This window comes from Physella acuta, unplaced genomic scaffold, assembly GCF_028476545.2.
Source record: "Physella acuta isolate Inbredline_101_S28 unplaced genomic scaffold, ASM2847654v3 ptg000419l, whole genome shotgun sequence".
NCBI classification, from domain to species: Eukaryota; Metazoa; Mollusca; class Gastropoda; family Physidae; genus Physella; species Physella acuta.
The window spans coordinates 35,850-55,576 of NW_026731938.1; the positions used below are offsets into that span (position 1 = coordinate 35,850).

Here is a 19,727-nt window from a genome sequence, read left to right on the forward strand (position 1 = left end):
TTAATGAAATTGTGTTCACATATCTTAATGAAGTTTCCACAAATTTTTCTTATTACTGTTGACGCTATTTTCATATTTTCATTCTTGTTGAAGTTGTTTTCACAAATCCAAAACCATTTTGCCCGATTGTATTTATTTCATTTTGCTCGCTTGTAAAAAAAAAAAAATGTCTCGATTGTATATCTTGTGGAGTGTATGCGGTACATTTCTTTAGAGATGCTCTATGGTAACGTTTCGGTATTTAGAAATGTCTTTCACGAGTTCGGCGCTCCCACAAGTCTGATTGATGCTCTCACTCCTGTCTACAATGACAGGCCTAACTCCTGTTGTCATCTTTTGTTTGATTGGCTGGATTATTTCTGCATTAGACAACAGTTCGAAGTGACGCACACAAGGGAACAAAACGAAAAAAAAAGGACGAAAATAGCGCGGCTTTCAGACGACATTTGATGCTCAGCTGGCCCCATTGGTCAGCTCAGGTCACGTGACTGAGTACTGGCGCTAAAAGCCCAGTCAACAACTGGCCTACGTCACTAGCCTGGCGTGCTGTCAACATTTTGGTCCACGTCTGGTGTACTTAGTTTTCTTCTCAATCAAATGCTCAATGTGGTTGCTGCAGTTTACTTCAAGTTTAATTACACATGTTTTAATTAATTGATGATTAAAGTTTTACTTTATCTAGCTGTTTTTTTCTTCATTTGTTATTGTTAAAAAATAAATAATTTCCAGCGATAAATGTGTCATTAAACTACACGGCCATAGTGTAGGTTGGGGTTCAAAGGCGTAACTAGGGTGTGCTGAAGGGGCTTATGCTCCCCTTACACAAAGATAGGATAAAGTGTGATACATTATCAGCATAAGGACAGAAAAATCTAGAGTGTAGCAACTCATCTCTCCGGGGCACGCCCCCCCCCACCCCACCTTTCTCCGGACAAAATAGAAAAAAAAATACAAATAAACGATACCAAATTAAAATAATACTAGTGAGTGTAAAGAAAAAGAAACGCCACGAAATTTTGTTTTATTTCTTTTATTTTGTCGCGCTCTTTGCTGTGTACAACACGCGTACAACATGTGTACGACGTGCGTACACAAAACATGAGAAGTCTGGGAGTATGACGTCACACAATTCACTCTTACTGGTCTCGCTGGATTTGTTTTAGACTGGTAAAATTATGGGATGGCTGACAGGAAATTTTTACAAAAATATATTTTAAAAAACATCGAATGAATGTATTGACATTTTCACGGGACTTCTGACAGACGAGGAGAGGAAATGACAGAACAGTTAGCAGTTGTTGACATTTATGCCAACAATGGCTGACATGGTTAGCTGTTGCTGGCAGTCGTGTTAACAAATGTTGACATGCGATACCATTTAACCGAGAGTTACAGATAGCGCTGAGGGCTCAAACACACCCGAGGGGTTGGAGTGATCCCGTCACCTACCCCCTGGTCGGATCTTTCTTTGGTAGTGACCTCATGACCTTGAACGTCACATCCGGCAGCGATGGTACGCCGGTCAGGTCTCCGCAGAGAAAAACTGGATAAAATGAGTTGCTTTGGCTGAGATGTGATCTAGCCCTACTGTCGCACGGTCTGTACACTGGTTAATTAGATGACGTGAGTTCTGTTCACATTTTGTAAGAATAATAAAAATAAATAAAAATAAAGGGAAGTAAGTCAGTTAATGTTTTTGTTGACCGAACAAAAAGTTGCCCTTTGCATCGTCGTTTTCAGCAACAAAGTAGTCCCGCCATAAGGCTTCAAAGTCGCTCTTTGAAAGCATGTTGTTGGGTAGACCCTGGGGACACAAGGCAGGGGACGGGCGTTAGTGGGGGCAACAGTAGACTGGATACGTTTAAATTTTGTACAAAGTTTGGCTTGTGTTTAATTAGGGTAACACATTTCTTGAGCTAAAGTAGGTGATAAGCTTTAACATGAGCTTAAATAGGGTAAAAAATAGCTTGAGAATAATGGTATATACAACTTGAGCTTAAATTTGGTTTAAAATTATATGGATCTAAAGCGTTTTTCAACGATTGTTTAGCTAGGTGCTGTATTTAACCCCTCGTACCACCCTGTAGTGAAACAAACACGCCTCACCTCTGAAATTTTGTCAAAACATTTGTTGACGTCATCATTTGAAAAGCCGAAGAGCTCGTAGATGGCTGTGTACTCTCCCCTGTCAATAAAGCCGTCACCTGCAGTAGGATGGGTTGGACGTGAGGGTCAGCTTGACCGATACAAGGACAATTAAACACTGCACTAAATGACCCATTCTATGTACTAATTGACCCTCCCAGTTTTCCTAATGACTCAACTAATGTATCTAATTAGCCAACCCCTGTACAAAATGACCCATCCCTGTAACTAAATGACCCACCACCTGTACCAAATACCCCCCACTATACCTAATGTTCCTTCACTGTACCAAACGCCCCACCCCCTGCAGCAAACGCCCCACCCCCTGTACCAAACGCCCCACCCCTATAACCCACCTGATGTGTCGTTAGCGTAAAACATAAACTCCATGTACTCCTGCTGCCACTCAGGGAATGAGCGACCCTCGACCACATCTTTGATACACTCCTCCCACATCTTTGTCCACTCCTCTTTGGTTATCCTACCATCCTAAAATAACACAAGCAGATTGTACGCTTCTTCGCGTCAAATTTTTGTTAGATTTACCTCAAAACTTTACAATTCCTATGTAGTTAGCAGACAGTTACTAGTATGTAGAACTTTGTGAAATGAATTGTTACATGTAACTTGTAAGATTCGAACAAAATAACTTCTCCTATTTGTGATATCAATTTTTCTGTATTTCTGTAGTTTTAGCATGAGACGCTAAGGATGAATTTCTCACAAAAGGTGAGCTACTCAGCGATCGACTGACTCCTGGTAGAGCGAAAAACAGCTAATCAGAGATCGACTGACACTCTAGCTCAGAAGGTCAGCTACTCGGAGATGGACCGACTCCTGGCAGCACATAAAGTCAGCTATTCAGACATTGACAGCCTCCTGCCAGCACAAAATTGAGCTATTCAGAGCATGAGACCTACCTTATTTTTATCCGCCCTCTTCCTGAGACCCTCCCATATTGCGCTGACTGTGTCCTGAGCTTTCTTGAAGGCCTCGTCGTTTGTCTTCCAGTGGTGGAGGGTGGAGATTTTCTGTGCAACATATGGGATTTGTTTAGTCTACTTGTTGGGGGATTTGTTTAGTCTACTTGTTGGGGAATTTGTTTAGTCTACTTGTTGGGGGATTTGTTTAGTCTACTTGTTGTGGGATTTGTTTAGTCTACTTGTTGTGGGATTTGTTTAGTCTACTTGTTGTGGGATTTGTTTAGTCTACTTGTTGTGGGATTTGTTTAGTCTACTTGTTGGGGGATTTGTTTAGTCTACTTGTTGGGGGATTTGTTTAGTCTACTTATTGGGGGATTTGTTTAGTCAACTTGTTGGGGGATTTGTTTAGTCTACTTGTTGGGGGATTTGTTTAGTCTAATTGTTGGGGGATTTGTTTAGTCTACTTGTTGTGGGATTTGTTTAGTCTACTTGTAGGGGGATTTGTTTAGTCTACTTGTTGTGGGATTGTTTAGTCTACTTGTTGGGGGATTTGTATCGTCAACTTGTTGAGGAGATTTGTTTAGTTTACTTATTATGGCATTTGATTAGTCTTATTGTTGCGGGATTTGTTCAGTCTACTTGTTGGGAGATTTGTCCAGTCTACTTGTTGGGAGATTTGTTTAGTCTACTTGTTGGGGGATTTGTGTATTCTACTTGGTGGGGGATTTGTTTAATCTACTTGTGGGATTTGTTTAGTCAATTTGTTGGCGGATTTGTTTAGCCAATTTTTTTAAGGATTTGTTTATTCAACTTATTGGGGGATTTGTTTAGTCTACTTGTTGTGGGATTTGTATAGTCTCATTTTTGTGGGATTTGTTGAGTCTATTTGTTATGAGATTTGTATAGTCTACTTGTTGGGGGATTTGTTACTGTAACGTGCTGTGCCTGCACTCACAACTTAAAGTACTTTGTTGATCGAAAACATCACGTGGTTTCCAAAAATAAAATTACTGGCTTACTATTTAAAGAGAACTTGCTAAGTGCAAAGCTAAGAACGAAACCCGCCTAATGTGTGCGATCTTAGTCAACATAAACATTATCCATTCAACCAGCGGCCCATTGTTGGGCTTAAAGTAAAAGTGACCTTCGCTCCAGTCTTTGTAGTCACCAACACAGTGGTTAATTAATTAAGGAAGAATGCATTAATTAGGGGGAATCCCCATTTCTTCCATGTTTTAATGTAAAAATTGTCAATAAAGAGGCGAGCAAGGTTGGTTGTCATTGGCAGAAATTCGACCAATGGCCATCAGGCTTGTAAGTCTGACTACACCATGTTTATGGATTTAAATGTCAGCACTCAGATGGTAGCCTATAGTGTAAATCTCAGCGCTAAATGTCTGTATGTCGGTGTCTCTGTGTATGTCTGTGTCTGTGTGTATGTGTGTGTCAGTGTGTGTGTCTGTGTTTGCGTTGTCTGTGTGTGCGTATGTGTCTGTCTGTGTGTCGGTGTCTGTGAGTGTCGGTGTGTCTGTGTGTCTGTGTGAGACGGGTTGTGTGTGTGTGTCAGTGTGTGTGTCTGTGAATCTCACCTCAAGTGCAGCATCAAAGTCACATTTCTCTATGACTCCGTCTTTGTTGGTGTCTGTGGTTAAAAGAAAAAGCAATATTAATTCAACATTAGTACAACATTAGTACAACATTAGTACAACATTAGTACGACATTAGTACAACATTAGTACAACATTAGTACGACATTAGTACAACTTTAGTATCGTGGGCAACAATTACTACTGGCCATGATCCGAACAACCTCGCCTGTATAAGATATAACGGTTGCCCTACATCTCGAATGACCCGAGAAATGTCAATAGATCGCCAGGCAGCTGTTGTTCTAGAAACATTGTCTTGAGATTATCGACTTGTGCCTCGACTCGTACAGGTGTGTTGTATAACATTATCGACTTGTGCCTACAGGTGTGTTGTATAACATTATCGACTTGTGCCTCGACTCGTACAGGTGTGTTGTATAACATTATCGACTTGTGCCTACAGGTGTGTTGTATAACATTATCGACTTGTGCCTCGACTCGTACAGGTGTGTTGTATAACATTATCGACTTGTGCCTACAGGTGTGTTGTATAACATTATCGACTTGTGCCTCGACTCGTACAGGTGTGTTGTATAACATTATCGACTTGTGCCTACAGGTGTGTTGTATAACATTATCGACTTGTGCCTCGACTCTTACAGGTGTGTTGTATAACATTATCGACTTGTGCCTACAGGTGTGCTGTATAACTTTATGTAGTTGTGCCTAAAGATGTGTTGTATAACATTATCGACTTGTGCCTACAGGTGTGTTGTATAACATTATCGACTAGTGCCTACAGATTATTGAGTTGTATCCATACACCACTATGGACCTGTACTAAGATGTCACCATCTGCACTAAACATACAACACTTCTCAGTCGACCCAAGTAGGGGAGTTAACCTACTATAAAGATTGTAATTATCTTTTATGTATCCTGGCATTTTCTCCCTTTAACCAATCGTTTTAAAATCATGTCATGTCAAGAGTTTTACGCCAGCACATTATACGGCAAGCAGTCAAGTCGTGTAGATCAAAGCATCCCCAGTTCAGTGCTGGGTTTTGTTACAGTTTAACGAACGTTTAATTCTAACTTAGATGATCGCTGCAACTTGAAGGCAGAAATATTTTTACGTCAGCATCGCATTCCATCACACTTTCATAGTTACACCTCCACCCCCCCCCCACACATACACACACACATTCCCTCACCGCCCCTCCCCACATTATCTCTCATATTTCTTCACCACTCTCCATCCTCGACTTAAATATTTCCTTACTCTACCCCCCCCCCCACCCACTCCCTTTCTTGAGAAAAACCAGCCTATTTCACAAGACACAAGGATTGCGAAAGAAAATTTTTAGAAAAATCTGAACACACACCCACACACACCAAACACACACACACACATACGAAGATGACAAATGTCAGGAACTGTTGTCAACAAAAATTTTAATATTTTCATACAAGACGCGCTTCATTATTCAAAGAACGACATTTTACAGCACATAGATCTATATCAATTATACTCGGGCACAGATATACATATATATATATATATATATATATATATATATATATATATATATATATATATATATATATATATATATTATAATATTTAACGGCCTACATATATAAGCCAACTTTAGAGGCCAACATATGCACTGGGGAGTAGATGTTGTAGAATAAGAAAGAGAATGAAGGGGATAGAGATGTATGTCTAAACACGGTGAATCAGCAGATATAAATCACAGATAAAAATGCTCTGCTTATTACCGTGTAAATCTCTAGCCATAAAAGCGTAGGAAAATTCCGCAGCATCAGAGAGTCAGAGTGGCTCTCAGCAGCGAATAGGTGGCATTGTTTTCTGTGGGGATTACCCGGATCAGCGGCTGTCATAGGTATACCTGCAGGCTGACACACTTTTACCTACAGCGGTTCTCAATTACAATAGATAGCTGGGTTATTTTGTATAGATTACAGCGGTTCTCAATTACAAGAGATAGCTGGGTTATTTTTGTAAAGATTACAGTGGATCTTAAATACACCAAATAGCTGGGCTATTTTGTTTAAATTAAGGAGATTAAATAACAAATAGCTAAATCTATTTATAGATTGTAATTTCGAAATTTGAAATTTCGTGGGGGGGGGGGGTGGTGGTAGACTTTCTTCGGGGGGGGGGGGGGGGAGGTGGACACTGTTAAAAGTATATATTTTCTAAATAAATTATTTAAATTTCATTTCGTTTGGGGGGGGGGGGGTGGGCGGTAAAAAAAATTTCGGGGGGGGGGGGGGCTTTGCCCCCCCCCCCGAACAGATGCCTGGAAGAAACTCTGCTCATCTAGATGGTTGAAATACGTCCCATATAGTCTATGTAGAGACTTAACTAAAGGGTTGAGTTACTTCCCATATATGTAGAGACTTAACTAAATGGTTGAGTTACGTCCCATATATGTAGATGGCAGGGAATCTAAAAGCCCCGCCTACTTACATAGCCGCTGGGACTATCAAGTGGATGTGATGCTTATATTATGCATGCAACAATCAATGACTACAATACATTGTAGCTTTTGTTTTCTGTTGTCAACAGCGAGACATTTTTGTAATGACTGTCTATATTTTGTTTATAGTTTGTTTACATTTTGTTTATATTTTGTTTATATTTTGTTTATATTACAGAGCTATTCGAATCTTGTATCACCAACCTACTTCGCTATTTACATATATCCTTAAATTTCCTTTAAAGTAGAGCGAGATGTTACATCAGATATCTGAAACTAATCTGTAAACAAGTCAACCTACTTGTACGACTCGTGCGAATTACATATGGGTATAAAAAAAAAAAAACAATCATGAGCTATGATCCGCCATGTACGCTAACCATCAAGCAAAGGTTGGTGCAGCAGAACCAACATATGTGAGATAGCATGCACGACATCCATCAAACAGAGGTTGGTGCAGCAGAACCAACATATGTGAGATAGCATGCACGACATCCATCAAACAGAGGTTGGTGCAGCAGAACCAACATATGTGAGATAGCATGCACGACATCCATCAAACAGAGGTTGGTGCAGCAGAACCAACATATGCAACGCATGCACGACATGAATCTAAATATTCGAGGTAAATCGTGATACGTCAGCACAAGCAAGTATGTTGCCAGCTTGCTAATCGTGTAACAATAGTTCGTGTACCTGGCCAGGCATGGTACAACAATATTTGATAGGTATCTGGTTGCAGGCCTACCCCCCCCCCCCCCCACAACTCACCCCCACCCATGATGTATGTGACGTGGATGATCCAAGACTTGTTACCCCCCCCCCCCCCCCCCCCCCCCCCCCCCCGCCGCCAGTACCAAGAGAAAACGTGTTCGCCCCAAATGGAGCGTGTGAAAGTGCCCTCACCTGCCTGAAGACTTGGCTCACCCCACAGATTCCCTCATTAATTCACACCGCCATCGTTACCTGTTATCATTAAGTGTTTTACCAATTAGCGCACGAGAGTCGTGACGTCACAGCTCGCTCCCCAGGACGGATGAACTCAGCGTGATCTCCGCGATAGATGATCGAGTATTGATCTCTTCAATCAGCTTTGTGACCCACCAAACTATACAGACCGTTAAAATGATATAACCACAGTTTCAATGTGTAGATTAGCCTATACATTGTTACCATGGCAACAGGATTACAACAGAGACAACCGATGAGAGTAGCGTAACCTGGCAAGCCCAGCACTATTAAAGCGCTAATTAACCGACTTGTGGAGTCAATCTGGTTGGTGCACTTTAGTATTACCCCCACCCCTACACTGGAACACACACACCCCTACACAGGAGCACCCCCAACCCTACACAGGAGCACACCCACCCCTACACTGGAGCACACACACCCCTACACAGGAGCACCCCCAACCCTACACAGGAGCACACCCAACCCTACACTGGAGCACACCCACCCCTACACTGGAGCACACCCACCCCTACACTGGAACACACACACCCCTACACAGGAGCACCCCCAACCCTACACAGGAGCACACCCAACCCTACACTGGAACACACACACCCCTACACTGGAGCACACACACCCCTACACAGGAGCACCCCCAACCCTACACAGGAGCACACCCAACCCTACACTGGAGCACACCCACCCCTACACTGGAGCACACACACCCCTACACAGGAGCACCCCCAACCCTACACAGGAGCACCCCCAACCCTACACTGGAGCACCCCCAACCCTACACTGGAGCACACCCACCCCTACACAGGAGCACACACACCCCTACACAGAAACACCCCCAACCCTACACTGGAGCACACCCACCCCTACACAGGAGCACACCCACCCCTACACTGGAGCACACACACCCCTACACAGGAGCACACCCACCCCTACACTGGAGCACACCCACCCCTACACAGGAGCACCCCCAACCCTACACTGGAGCACACCCACCCCTACACTGGAGCACACACACCCCTACACAGAAACACCCCCAACCCTACACTGGAGCACACCCACCCCTACACAGGAGCACACCCACCCCTACACTGGAGCACACACACCCCTACACAGAAACACCCCCAACCCTACACTGGAGCACACCCACCCCTACACAGGAGCACACCCACCCCTACACTGGAGCACACACACCCCTACACAGAAACACCCCCAACCCTACACTGGAGCACACCCACCCCTACACTGGAGCACACACACCCCTACACAGAAACACCCCCAACCCTACACTGGAGCACACCCACCCCTACACAGGAGCACCCCCACCCCTATACAGGAGCACCCCCACCCCTATACAGGAGCACCCCCACCCCTATACAGGAGCACCACCACCCCTATACAGGAGCACCCCCACCCCTATACAGGAGCACCCCCACCCCTATACAGGAGCACCCCCACCCCTATACAGGAGCACCACCACCCCTACACTGGAGCACCACCAACCCTACACTGGAGCACCACCACCCCTACACAGGAGCACACCCAACCCTACACTGGAGCACACCCACCCCTACACAGGAGCACCACCACCCCTACACAGGAGCACCCCCACCCCTACACAGGAGCACCCCCACCCCTACACAGGAGCACACACACCCCTACACAGGAGCACCCCCAACCCTACACTGGAGCACACCCACCCCTACACAGGAGCACACCCACCCCTACACTGGAGCACACCCACCCCTACACAGGAGCACACCCACCCCTACACAGGAGCACCACCACCCCTACACAGGAGAATACATTCTCTATAAAAATGACACGTCTACAAATCCTACATTGTTCTGTGGTATCGCCTCCTTGAGTTGTCTACTTGCCTATCGTTGCCTACACAACAACACTGCCATCAGGTATATACACCAACAATCATCCACGCACCGTCAATAAACTACACAACCACTTCACTACCGTTAGTTATGTCTTTCCATCCGCCATTTTTAATTACAATAGATTCTATACACGGTTTTTTTTCCTTCGCTATAACCACATCTTCAGCAACATTAATTCCATTATTCCATGTGCCCACACCCCTACCTTTTACCCCTACCCCACACCAATGTTATATTGCACCTCATCCACCCCTTTCCCCCCCCCCCCCCACCCCCAGCGAACGATGTGCACCCTCACCATCCCATCCAACCCCATCTACAGTCTTAAGACGAAACATGCCGAGGTTACCGATCCACTTATGTAGAACAACACGCTAATTGTTCGCTGACTCGCGATGTTGCCATGTATGACTACACCTGAATGTTGCAGGTAAGACTCTACACCTGAATGTTGCAGGTAAGACTCTACACCTGAATGTTGCAGGTAAGACTCTACACCTGAATGTTGCAGGTAAGACTCTACACCTGAATGTTGCAGGTAAGACTCTACACCTGAATGTTGCAGGTAAGACTCTACACCTGAATGTTGCATGTAAGACTCTACACCTGAATGTTGCAGGTAAGACTCTACACCTGAATGTTGCAGGTAAGACTCTACACCTGAATGTTGCAGGTAAGACTCTACACCTGAATGTTGCAGGTAAGACTCTACACCTGAATGTTGCAGGTAAGACTCTACACCTGAATGTTGCAGGTAAGACTACACCTGAATGTTGCAGGTAAGACTCTACACCTGAATGTTGCAGGTAAGACTCTACACCTGAATGTTGCAGGTAAGACTATATCTGAATGTTGCAGGTAAGACTCTACATCTGCAGTATATGTGTGCTGTTGTCTATTGATAGTCTGTGGATGTTGTGGTTCCGTGGTGAGGTTTTGTTTGTAGAAGGATGGTGTGTTGGTGTGTGGATGTTGTGTGAATGTTGTGGTGTTGTGTGAGTGTTGTAGTGTTGTGTGAATGCTGTGGTGTTTTGTGAATGTTGTGGTGTTGTCTGAATGTTGTGGTGTTGTGTGAATATTGTGGGGATGTGTGGGTGTTCTTGTGATGTGTGGATGTGTGGTGATGTGTGGATATTGTGGTGATGTATGTATGTTGTTTTGATGTGTGGATGTTGTGGTGATGTGTGGAAGTTGTGGTGTTGTGTGAATGTTATAGTGTTGTGTGAATGCTGTGGTGTTTTGTGAATGTTGTGGTGTTGTGTGAATGTTGTGGTGTTGTGTGAATGTTGTGGGGATGTGTGGGTGTTCTTGTGATATGTGGATGTGTGGTGATGTGTGGATGTTGTGGTGATGTGTGGATGTTGTGGTGATGTGTGGATGTTGTTTTGATGTGTGGATGTTGTGGTGATGTGTGAAAGTTGTGGTGTTGTGTGAATGTTGTGGTGTTGTGTTTGTGTTCTTGTGATGTGTGGATGTTGTGGTCGTGATTTTGTCGATAGTGTGTTGTTCAGTGAAATATGTTGAATATATTTTTGAATGGGGTAGGGGACTTTGTTTTGCTTTTTTCTTACGCAGACACATACATTTTTGTGTTAGACATCAAACCATGACACAACCAAATGATACCACAGCAAGTTAGCTAATGATATCGCACAATTAATTTAAACTTTCTACTCTTGACGGTATATGTTCACATTACAACGATCAGTCAAAAGAGTACTGTAAGAGTCATAAAAATAGCTCTACTAGAATGATCATAAAAAGCAGCAACCCTATCCCAACTACTGTAAATAAAGGCCCGCTACTGACTAAACTCCGCTGCTACCAACTTTCAATTGTCTCCCCTAACCAGTATGTCTAGCCTCCCTTGCTGTGGCCCACCCTCATATCAGCGTAAAACGGTCCAATTGCTGGAGTTTAATACCCGGGCTCTGTGTTTTATTCCCCTTCATTCTATGACACGATCCCTCTCATTTCATGCCATCATAAGGCCAAGTCACGTGACAGGCACCTCCCTCCATCCCCCCACCTCACATAAACCTCCCTCCATTCTCCACCTCCTGCCCCCACCTCACATAAACCATCAGTTTAACGATAATAAGTTCTGAACGTCGCCTCATTAATAAAAAAAAAATTCTCTGGCTTTTAACCTTGACCTAAACTCGTGTTTCTTTGGAATCTAATGGAAGTTTAATAATGGATGATATCGATTGGCCGCCTCCTTTTCATTCGAAAGTATACCAGCATGTTAGGGCGGGGTGGGGGGAGACAGTCCAGGACTGTGATTGACAGCAGTGGAGGATTGGTGGTGGATCGTTGGTGGATCGTTGGTGGAGGGTTGGTGGTGGATTGTTGGTGGAGGGTTGGTGGTGGATTGTTGGTGGAGGGTTGCTGGTAGATCGTTGGTGGATCGTTGGTGGAGGGTTGGTGGTGGATTGTTGGTGAAGGGTTGGTGGTGGATTGTTGATAGAGGGTTGTTGGTGAATTGTTGGTGGAGGGTAGCTGGTGGATTGTTGGTTGAGGGTTGTTGGTGAATTGTTGGTGGAGGGTTGGTGGTGGATTGTTGGTGGAGGGTTGGTGGTGGATTGTTGGTGGAGGGTTGGTGGTGGATTGTTGGTGGAGGGTTGTTGGTGAATTGTTGGTGGAGGGTTGGTGGTGGATCGTTGGTGGATCGTTGGTGGAGGGTTGGTGGTGGATTGTTGGTGGAGGGTAGCTGGTGGATTGTTGGTGGAGGGTTGTTGGTGAATTGTTGGTGGAGGGTTGGTGGTGGATTGTTGGTTGAGGGTTGTTGGTGAATTGTTGGTGGAGGGTAGCTGGTGAATTGTTGGTGGAGGGTAGCTGGTGGATTGTTGGTTGAGGGTTGTTGGTGAATTGTTGGTGGAGAGTTGCTGGTGGATTGTTGGTGGAGGGTTGTTGGTGGATTGTTGGTGGAGGGAGTATCTAGCGAGCCAGATCGAATGTTAAGTGGCGTTGTAGATTGTTGCTGTATATTTTAATAGAGAGCCACGTGGCTTGGTGACAGCCAATCATTTGAGAGATTGAGTTGACATTAGCTTTTTTTTTCCTGTTAAGGACGTTCTGAAGCCTTGCAGTAATGTGTGTGTAAGTTAGGTGGGTAATTGTGTGTGCATGTGTGGGGGAATGTTTTAATACGTGTAGGTACTTTAGTGTGGGTACTTTGGTGAGGAAATGTGTGGGTACTTGAGTAAAGAAAGTGTGTGAGTACTTTTTCTAGTACGTATGAGATTGTGTGATGAATACACATGATTGTTTAGTACGTGTACGTGATTGTGTTGGAATAAAAAAAATACATAACCTGACACTGGTATAGTCGGACACTGGCATTGACACTGACATAACCTGACACTGGCATAACCTTGCAATGCCACACAGACTGTACGCGTATTAATCAAGCTAGTTTATCACCTGAGGCTTGGGTCAATACTAACATTAGATTAGGGGGCAGGGTTTACCTTCGTGTGTGTGTGTGGGGGGGGGGGGTATATGATTGATTTGTGTACGTATATGTTAGATGTGTTAACTAAAAGTTTTTTTTTAGTTATTTGTTAATGTTGACAATAAAGTATGTTATCCCTGTATGTTGTTGGCCATATAGAAGATGTTGGCCATATAGAAGATGTTGGCCATATAGAAGATGTTGGCCATATAGAAGATGTTGGCCATATAGAAGATGTTGGCCATATAGAAGATGTTGGCCATATAGAAGATGTTGGCCATATAGAAGATGTTGGCCATATAGAAAATGTTGTCCATTTAGAATACTTTGGCCATATAGAAGATGTTGGCCATATAGAAGATGTTGGCCATTTAGAAGATGTTGGCCATATAGGATATGTTGGACATATAGAATACGTTGGCCATATAGAAGATGGTTGTAATGTATTTGCACACGCACACACACACACACACACACATGAAAATAGTTCCCTTAATGACAATTTCCCTTGTGACATACAAACACACACATAAACATTACAACAGCTTCCCCCAACCCCACTTCTTCACAAACCTAGACACAAACACACAGACGTCATTCAAATTGTCCCCATAGACCTACACCAGACATGAAAATGTTCCCGCCTTAAAGTCTGGCCTGCTGTTGTTCCTTAATCTCAGCTCCACTAAACTCACACACTGACAGGTTCCATTAACAGACGTCTACAGCCTGCACTACGGCGTCTAGCCGCCACATTGCCAGATTTTTCTCATCAAACAGGCCAGATTGTCATGCCACCTTGACTAAAGGCGAGAGACATCGAAATCTATAATGGACTCAGGTTTAAATGTCTCGACATCAAACAGGCCAGATTGTCATGCCACATTGACTAAAGGCGAGAGACATCGAAATCTATAATGGACTCAGGTTTAAATGTCTCGACATAAAATGTCTGAAATACGTCCCTCCCCGCCAAATCCCACCCCCTCATAACATGGCCGCCATTTTTGTCTGAGACACATTCTGATACGATAAACAGACGGTAAAAGACATGGACGGTTTGGGTATGGAGGACACCATTAGCGGTTTCTGACGTGGATATTTTAGGACATGGACGGTAAAAGGCATAGACGGTCAATATATGGACAGTAAAATGCATGGACGGTCAAAGATATGGACAGTAAAATGCATGGACGGTTAAAGATATGGACAGTAAAATGCATGGGCGATCAAAGATAGGGACAGTAAAATGCATGGACGGTTAAAGACATGAAAATCTCGACACCATTAAACCTTTAAAAAACGCGCTACTCTAGACAGCATGACGTCTGCGCATGTCTAAAGATGATCACAAAGATCAGACGGACGGAAAACGGTTTGGGACGTTTGGTTTTATAACCAAAAGATCGAACATTTCCACAACACGCTGAATAGATCGCATATAGACAACAATGGCGGCTTATGAAGGATACTTTATGGAAACAGGATATGCATGTATAATGTCCACACGCGGTCTTACATACAGGGAAAAGTCTACAAAAGTGTAAGGTTAACGGAGGCAGTAGATGTAGTAGTCTTGTGGTCAGTTAAAGATTGTTTAGTTTGGGGATGTGGTCTGTGGTCAAGTGGTCAGTTAAAGATTGTTTGGTTTGGGGATGTGGTCCTGTGGTCTTGTGGTCAGTTAAAGATTGTTTGGTTTGGGCATGTGGTCTTGTGGTCAGTTAAAGATTGTTTCTTCTGAGAACGACCATGATTTGCAAGAACACAAAATGGCTGACTTGACTAGAAAATCAACATTTGTGTTACATGTCCTTCTGATCCGATGGAATTCAAGGGTTACATTCTTTATGTGAATGATTGTCAATGTCAAACATAGACACACACACAATCTCTCTCTCTCTCTCTCTCTCTCACACACACTTTTACACACACACACACACACACACACACAAATATCAATTGAAACACCCACTCTCACATAATCACTCTTATACACACTCACTCGCAAATATACATTGAGATAGACAGAATCATTCGCACATACAGAGGACAAACTCACACATCCACACGTGCGCACATACACAAACACCAACCGATAAATACCCCCCCCCCCCATACACACACAAACACACAGTAACATAAAACGTCCAACCAAGACGCCGTCACACTGTCAGACACTAAAACATTTCTCTGGTACCGTCTACCCCGGCCTTCAACCCTCAGATTCCAACAACCTCCAAATGTCATATGACAGCAAGGAGGAGGTACCATATGTCATATGACACAGTTGAGGGTCTGCTGTTAACTTTTAAACTCGGACCTCGGGGGCCGGGATGACAGCCACGTCATCAGCTTGATGGAGTAACAAGATCACGTGACACACCCTGGAGACCTGGGGACCTAAGGACAAGTTCGTTACCAGACCAAAGGGAGAAAACCCACATAGTAAGGGGAGAGAACTAAGACAAAACACCACCAAGATAACTCCACTAGATGGTTTTAGAAAACCCACAGTAGGGGAGAGAACTGAGACAAAACACCACCAAGATAACTCCACTAGATGGTTTTAGAAAACCCACAGTAGGGGAGAGAACTGAGACAAAACACCACCAAGATAACTCCACCGGATGGTTTTTAGAAAACCCACAATGAGGGGAGAGAACTGACACAAAACACCACCAAGATAACTCCACCGGATGGTTTTAGAAAACCCACAGTAGGGGAGAGAACTAAGACAAAATACCACCAAGATAACTCCACTAGATGTTTTTAGAAAACCAGGGGAGAGAATTAAGACAAAACACCACCAAGATAACTCCACTAGATGGTTTTTAGAAAACCCACAGTGAGGGGAGAGAACTGAGACAAAACACCACCAAGATAACTCCACTTGATGGTTTTTAGAAAACCAAGGGAGAGAACTAAGACAAAACACCACCAAGATAACTCTACTTGATGGTTTTTAGAAAACCCACAATGAGGGGGGAGAACTGAGACAAAACACCACCAAGATAACTCCACTAGATGGTTTTTAGAAAACCCACAGTGATGTTATTAGAAAACCAGGGGAGAAAACTAAGACAAAACACCACCAAGATAACTCCCCTTGCCGGTTATTAGAAAACCAGTGGAGAAAACTAAGACAAAAGCCCACCTCGTCTGTCCGCCTTAAACAAACAGACCAACAAACGAGTTGTGCTATGGCAAAAAAAAACCATGTCAATTGAAATTGAAATCTTGATGCAAGGACCGGACTGATGGCATGAAGATGGCGCAATAACAGTTTTAGTTTTCAAAAATCAATGGCACTACTGCTCTCTAAACAACGTAGTTGTCCTCAGACTCGAGGTGGGGGGAGTGGGGGGGGGGGGGGGGGAGAGACAACAGGATCTATCGTAAGCTGAGACTACAAATTCTTAGTGGCGTTCTGTAGGGCGGGGTGGGGGTGGGGCTGTGCTAACACTATGGTGTAGGTTATACAAGGTCTACTCGATGCAGTTTTGGTCTCGTCTTCCACAATAGAACAATACGTTGTTTTTATTTGATCTAATACACTTTGACCGGTCACAAATTATTGTGTAGTGAGGGGACATTTTAATATAGAGTTTGTAGTTTGTAAATATATTTTATTCAATATAAAATTTATAGTTTGCATAGAGTATATATATATATATATATATATATATATATATATATATATATATATATATATATATATATATATATATATTTATTTATTTATTTATTTATTTATTTATTTATTTATTTATTCATTCATTCATTTTTTAAAATTATTTTTATTTATTTATTTATTTATTTATTTATTTATTTATTTATTTATTTATTTATTTATTTATTTATTTATTTATTTATTTATTTATTTATTTATTTATTTATTTATTTATTTATTTATTTATTTATTTATTTATTTATTTATTTATTTATTTATTTATTTATTTTTTTTTTTAAATATTTTTTTAAATTTATTTTTTTTTTAATTTTATTTTTAATTTTTTTTCTTTATTATTTACACGTTTATATATATATTTATTTATTTATTTATTGTCTCTGTTAATGATCTTGCCAATATTGAATCCAAAGTTGTATATGTCAGCTAGCAAATTAGATAAATTAAATCCATGATAAAATTGTTGTATGAGACAGGATGGATTTAGTGGACGAATTAAAATCTGAATGCCCCCCAACTCCCCATACCCACCCACCGTGCCTCAGGGTTGTCATTTGTCACTTGATTCTCTACTAGCGGAGACGTTCTCGACGCTACGCTGTTGCCTAGCAACCTACGGGAATTGTACGGATAAGCACATGTCTACATTCAAATATCAAACCATTTTTTTACATCAGTTGATGTAATGATGTGATGTGCGATACAACAAATACTGTGATATACGATGTTATAAGGCTAATATGGTCTGTTGTGTCATATAACAAATACTGTGATATACGATGTTATAAGGCTAATATGGTCTGTTGTGTTATATAACAAATACTGTGATATACGATGTTATAAGTCTACTATTGCCTGTTGTGTTATAAAACAAATACTGTGGTATTATATCAGAACTGTTCTTCACTTGTCAAATGATGTAATGATGTAATGTGTTATATATCAAGGACACTGATGTACAATATTATAACTTAATGATGGGCTACACTATACATCAAATGATGTGATGTATAGTGTGTTATATCAAATATTACTGATGGGCGAGTATAAATGACCCCAAACCGGGATCCAGCCCCTGTTCCAGGGAACTTCCTAATTGATGGGGTCGTGTCGTTCATACAAACATGGTATAATCAAGCATACAAAAAACATGTATAAAATATTCGGATTAAATACAACGCAAGATGAACACATGAGATAATTAAATATATTTTAAGTTAGTTCGCTATTGTAATTTAATAGGGACTTGCAATCTATCGCATTCTATTAAGAAATGCCATTCAATGAGGCATGATATTCTATTGAGAAATGACATTCTGTCATGAAATGACACTTTATAAAACTGTGATGTTCAAGCTAAGGTCAACCTCAAGGTCATGTAGGAACAGGCAGGGGCAATTTTTACCTGCATAGTGCATATATGTCATGACATTTACCTACATGTGTAATCTTATAAAATCTTTCAATTGAGAGATTAGTAAAAAAAAAAACGTCTGTTTGACAAAAACAAATTGGCCAGGAGTTTTGTTGACCATTGAAACAAAATACAGCATCACTAAAGGCCAGACTGGCACAATTAAAGTAGGATTAAACCAATTGATTTGACCACCGTCTACAGTAGGAAATTAAGTTGTGAGGATCTTTTTATCAGACTGCTGTGTTTAGTTAGTACTAAATAGAAAACTAAAACATTTTAGTTCTTTTAGTTAGAATTAAATAGAAAACTAAAACATTTTAGTTCTTTTTGTTAGAACTGAAGAGAAAACTAAAACATTTTTAGTTCGTTTAGTTAGAACTAAATAGAAAACTAAACATGCTTTAAAACTTCCATACCGGAGGATTGGAAATTGTATACACAAATCAGAGTCTCAGTAGACAGAATTTTGTTCTTGCAGACAGACTTTAAATAGAAAGACAATTACTTGCCTTTAGACAGACATTACTAGAAAAAGACCTGCGTGGAGAAGACTTGAAGAGACAGACTAGCAAGCACACACAGACTTACCATAAAGGTTCTCAAACAAGTTTAAGATTGAGCAAGCACACACAGACTTACCATAAAGGTTCTCAAACAAGTTTAAGATTGAGCAAGCACACACAGACTTACCATAAAGGTTCTCAAACAAGTTTAAGATCTTCTTCCTCTGGAACTCTGTAAGTGAAGCCATGGTGCTCGTCAGTGGAACAGGAACGGGTCTGGGCTCAGTTGTTGATGTCAATTGATTTTGTCCTGAGCGAGCTGGCACGAGGCGGCTGGGATGGCACTCGTTCTTCTCGCGGTCTGTGACTGGTGCCACAGACAATGTCTCTCACTGCTCGTCACGTGATGACCGTCCGCTCCCTCATTCCCTGCTTGTTTATAAAAAAAACTGCAATAAGCCAGCTAATCACGTGGTGGTGGTTCACCTGACTTCATACCTTTTTTGCCTCGGTCGTGGCGCCTCTATCTCACTCTAACCTCACTCCCGCCTCACTCCCACCTCACTCCCGCCTCACTCCCACCTCACTCCCACCTCACTCCCACCTCACTCCCACCTCACTCCCGCCTCACTCCCACCTC

At 42.3% G+C, this 19,727-nt stretch overlaps 1 protein-coding gene across 1 annotated transcript; it reads right to left on the reverse strand.

The window, feature by feature from the left end:
* Positions 1 to 1,014: 1,014 nt before the first annotated feature.
* Positions 1,015 to 19,467, reverse strand: LOC131942691 (calexcitin-2). The gene is made up of 6 exons (XM_059302595.1): positions 19,275 to 19,467; positions 4,658 to 4,710; positions 3,066 to 3,176; positions 2,502 to 2,634; positions 2,107 to 2,204; positions 1,015 to 1,804 (listed from the first exon to the last, which is right to left on the reverse strand). Exons 1-6 carry the CDS (start codon positions 19,333 to 19,335, stop codon positions 1,688 to 1,690), a joined length of 573 nt encoding a protein of 190 aa, XP_059158578.1. The 5' UTR covers positions 19,336 to 19,467; the 3' UTR covers positions 1,015 to 1,687.
* Between the last annotated feature and the right edge of the window lie 260 nt (positions 19,468 to 19,727).

Bases quoted from the DNA above. Each gene is read 5' to 3' on its own strand.
- LOC131942691 (XM_059302595.1), bottom strand. From the start codon at position 19,335: ATGGCTTCACTTACAGAGTTCCAGAGGAAGAAGATCTTAAACTTGTTT. The intron at 2,635-3,065 runs GTAGGTCTCATG...GTGTTATTTTAG, and splicing joins AGAGGGCGGATAAAAATAAG to GATGGTAGGATAACCAAAGA. The intron at 2,205-2,501 runs GTGGGTTATAGG...ATCCTACTGCAG, and splicing joins TTACGCTAACGACACATCAG to GTGACGGCTTTATTGACAGG.